This window comes from Histoplasma capsulatum, genomic scaffold, assembly GCF_000149585.1.
Source record: "Histoplasma capsulatum NAm1 scaffold_1 genomic scaffold, whole genome shotgun sequence".
Taxonomy (NCBI): domain Eukaryota; kingdom Fungi; phylum Ascomycota; class Eurotiomycetes; order Onygenales; family Ajellomycetaceae; genus Histoplasma; species Histoplasma mississippiense.
The window spans coordinates 4,475,985-4,480,644 of NW_001813982.1; the positions used below are offsets into that span (position 1 = coordinate 4,475,985).

Genomic DNA, 4,660 nt, shown 5'->3' on the forward strand with positions numbered 1-4,660 from the left:
GCAGACCAGCCCCTCTCAGCCGTGAGTGCATCATAGTGGTTTGGCGGTGGGAGACTTGACGGCCTTGTTCTATCCTCTCTTCTGCCGCACGACCGCAAGTCTCTGCTCCAGGAGTGGCAAAGGAGGCCCGCTCGCCATCCCTCAATTCGCCGTTGTTTGTGGCTACTCAACCACCATGCCATCATTCACCAGCGAACCTCAGCTCCTCCACAATCACCATCACCGCCAAGTTGGCTCGTCATCATCTTCGTCTCACGACCATTTGACTCGAAAATCATATGACAAATCCTCCATAAGCAATGCGTTTGTTTGGACCAGTGATGCAAATGGGGAGAATGGTCATGTCGATACCGCCTCTGACCATTTTGTCACCAACTTCAAGGGGGGAAGTCTGCCATCTTTGGGTTCTCTTGGCACCTCAAGATCTGCCATTTACCCTGCCGCTCGAGAGAGCTCCAAGTCGAGGAATGGAAGTGCTCTTTCCATGGCCACGGAACCCGCGAGAGAAAAGGAGCGGGAGAATGATATTTTGACTTCAACATCCAATGATGGTCTCATGAATTCTCCCGCGGATCACACTCTGTCGGATTTGGAGTTGAATGGAACTGTGGTAATCCCTCACCCTCAGACGAATGGGATTCCATCAAAGCCCAGGTCTACTAGCCTCGAACAACTTGTGAACGGTCATCAGCTCGTCTCCGATAATGCCCCTTCCACTGAGTCAAGTCCTCCTTCCTCTTTACCGCCGAGGTTGGATGGTGCTCTTCGCTCTCGACCCCAAGAAACGCCTTCTCAACCTAGCCATCGCCATTCCTCTCCTAGTGCCCCCATTCGGGCCGACAGAGATATCCCCATACCTCCAGTCAGTCCTCGAACACAGCGTCATACCCTTCAAGTACTTAAATACCATAATGGCTGGAAGAATAGCCGAGACCTGTCCCCGCTACATGTGGATCCTTCTGAGGATACCGTCTCTAGTGGGGACCGACTTGCTTCCCCGTCGGGACTGCGACGGGCGTCCCTCAGCCTAGCCCGGAGAACTACTCGGTCACTAAATTCAGATCTTCATCCCGACGAGCTTCCTCCAGAAGAAGATGCTGCTCGATGGGCGGAAATGATCAAACAGAGACGAGCTAGCAAGCGAAGGCGAAAAGAAGAAGAGGACGACGATCGTGTTATCGTCGGGACAAAAGTTGATCAGAATCATGTAAATTGGGTTACAGCATACAACATGTTGACCGGAATCCGGTTTACAGTTTCAAGAACCAACGCGAAAATGGACCGCGAGCTTACCGATGCCGATTTTGAAACAAAACACAAATTTTCTTTTGACATGTAAGTTGCTGTAAAGTATACTTTCTCTCGTTTCGTCTTTATACTCAAGTTCGCACCTCTATAGAACCGGTAATGAATTGACGCCCTCCGCCAAATATGATTTCAAATTCAAAGACTATGCACCCTGGGTATTCCGCCGTTTACGTGCGAAATTCAAACTCGATCCCGCAGACTACTTGGTGTCTTTAACGAGCAAGTATATCTTGTCTGAGTTGGGTTCTCCTGGTAAAAGCGGTAGTTTCTTTTACTTCTCTCGAGACTATAAATACATCATCAAAACCATCCATCACGCCGAACATAAACTCCTTCGAAGAATTTTGCGCGACTACTACGAACACATCGAAAACAACCCAAACACCCTAATTTCCCAGTTTTACGGCCTCCACAGGGTTAAGATGGCTTACGGTCGAAAAATCCACTTTGTTGTGATGAATAATTTGTTTCCGCCTCATCGAGACATACACCAAATGTATGATCTTAAAGGCTCAACCATTGGACGAGATTTTCGGGAAGACGATCTTGAGACAAACCCTAGAGCAACGTTGAAAGATCTGAATTGGATTCGAAGAAGTCGCCGCCTTGAGTTCGGCCCTATGAAACGTGAAATTTTTGTATCCCAACTTCGGAGGGACGTATCGTTACTTCAGCGTCTAAAGATCATGGATTATTCGCTTTTGGTTGGTATACATGACGTGGAGAAGGGAAACGCTGAAAACGTTCGAGACAAAACTCTCCAAGTTTTCCAACCTGGTGGCGAACGGGGTGATGAACAGCAGCCCAGTCTTCTCATGAGAACACCTTCGAGACTTGAAAACGCTCGAAAGGCAAGGGAACTCCGAGAAATAATTAAACGCGAAAAGCCTGTGCCGATTCAACAATCAGCGGCCCTACCAGATGAGATACTAGATGAACGGAAAAATCTCGCCTTTTATTCCGATGATGGTGGCTTTCGAGCTACCCATGAGAATGGCCAACCGGGAGATGAGATATACTATCTCGGCGTCATTGATTGCTTGACACATGTATGTTTTCTCTTTTTATCTCTGTTGCTTACTTCTATCGAGGAGTATATTTTAGCTAACTATTCTCGCTTAATATAGTATGGCATGGTTAAGAAGGCGGAACACTTCTGGAAAGGACTTTCGCATAATCGAAATCAAATATCCCCAATACCTCCGCACTCGTATGGGGAACGATTTCTCAATTTTATCACTGGTATCACCATGTCCACAGAAGAGGCTGAACGCGAGAGGCAAAGTAAAGAACAAGGGCCAAAGATCTATGGATGGTACATCACTTTCTCACACCCACCCACGTTCAGAAATTGACAGGGTCATGGAGAGGGCTGAACGAGATGCGGCAAAAGCAGGCAGAAACCTCGCAACAGATCCAGAACCGAATCCACACATCTTAAGTACCATCCAGGCCACTTCTAGCGATATGCCTGGTATCACCTCCACTCTTCCCGTCGTTGAGGAGGTTGGGGAAGCTGGGAGTACCGGAAGTAAAGGTGGGAGAAATAGTCCTAGCGAAACAAGTTACGGAAGGGAAAAATCGCACGAGTACGAAAGGAACGAAGAAGTGAACGGAGATGGTTGGAACCCAGAGTTTCGCACAGCTACCGGACCATGCGGACCCCCTCCTCGATTGCCTCCCCCACCCCCTAAACCTGAATCTCCAAAGTCTGTTGGATATGGAACTGGTAAAGTATTGGCACGGGAGGGCAAGGTTGAGGCTATGCGTTCATTAGAATTCAAGAGTCTCCCACCAATACCCCGTGATCTTCCGCGACCGCCTCCGTCGCCATCACCCACTGATCATTCCCGCATTTGATTATGTTTCTCCCTCTCCATTTTTCTTAGTTTCTCTTTCTTGTTTTAATAGAGATTTCATTTAAATTTTTGTCTGCACGCAGGTCGCACCCTTGAGGGCCTTGTTGTTAGCAAAGCCTCATAATATTCCCACACACACGCACGCACAAGCATTCTCCTTTCCTTTGTTTTTCCTTGTTGTCTTTTCCCCTTGTCTCTCGTCTATCCATTTTGTTTGGGAGAAATAAGTATGAGTGGTTTTAAAACCTCTTTATTTCCGTCCCTCTTTTTGTTTGTCTGCTATTATCTGCAATACAGCTGACCCGCGACAATTGTGGGCATGTATGTCTAGTGCTCCCTTCACAAATTATCGGATTTTTTCCTTTTTGCTCTTCTTCCCGTTGCTCCCCATTTTAACACTATCCACGTTAGGTATTATTGATATCATATGCATGTTCTTCATGGGCCTTGACTGTCATTTAATTTCTTTTGTTTTTATGACCTTTGTGAGAATAAAAGAATAAGAGGAAAAGAAACTTTCATTCAAGCATTACCACGATTAAATCCTGCCTTTAGAATGGAAGGAAAGCCCTCGTGGGAAAATAAATATAGACATCAGGGGATGTGTTCCGGGAGTCTAATTACGGGATCGACTTTTTTTTCCTTCGCTATCCCTCCAACCCTGTTCCTGCCATCCTTTCTCATTTATTCATCGCTTACACAGGCACATATATCCCCTCCAACCTTTACAATGCGCTTTTCTTATAAGTATTCTTTGTTTTTGTTTGTGCTTCTGTTTCTGTCACTACCTCCCTGCCTTCCTCTTTTGGATAGTGCATGGAATATATTATCGCGACTGATTTTGCTGATTATTATTATCATCGCCACCATGGAGGACAGGGAAATGGGAATAGGGAGGAAAAGAAGCGCTGTGAAAATGGAGAAGGAGACAGGTTTTGATGGGTTCAAGGATCTGATGGGAAAAGTGCAGGCAAAGGAATGGCATGGCATGGCATGGCGTGGGTGATCGAATTTTTCCACGTCTCCTCGCTCGTGTTTGCTTTCTTTTCTTTTTCTTTTCTGTTCTTTTCTTTAACCTTTTTACCTTTTTACCTTTTCCTTACCTACCATGTTCAACCATTATTGATTCCCTTCGGCTTGTAGTATTTGTTGGTGGCACTCAATGGTCCGCGCAATCTGAGCAGGCATATAACCATCGTTTAGAAGGCGTACGATCTCATTGGTGGTAAATTCGCTGAGCTGGGAGGGCATATTGGCAGATTTGATGATAAAGGTGCGTATTTGAATGAATTGGGATGATATTTGAATGATTCTAGAGATACGTGGATATTTTGGTTATTTCTGCGGTGTTTTGCTACTATTTTTCACGGGGTGGCAGAAAATTCTGTTTTCGCAAGCTTTACGTCCGCCACATAGCAGAGTGTCCAGTGCCACGCAGATCGTTTAGATGAATTTTAATCCGCCCACCGAATAATGAAGCCATTCCACTTTTA

The 4,660-nt window shown here is 46.0% G+C and overlaps 1 protein-coding gene across 1 annotated transcript; it reads left to right on the plus strand.

Annotated features, from left to right (window-relative positions):
* Positions 1–175: 175 nt before the first annotated feature.
* On the plus strand, positions 176–2,663 carry HCAG_01271 (conserved hypothetical protein; the record flags this gene model as incomplete). The annotated part of the gene is made up of 3 exons (XM_001544174.1): positions 176–1,335; positions 1,400–2,357; positions 2,436–2,663. 3 exons carry the CDS (start codon positions 176–178, stop codon positions 2,661–2,663), a joined length of 2,346 nt encoding a protein of 781 aa, XP_001544224.1.
* Positions 2,664–4,660: the final 1,997 nt, after the last annotated feature.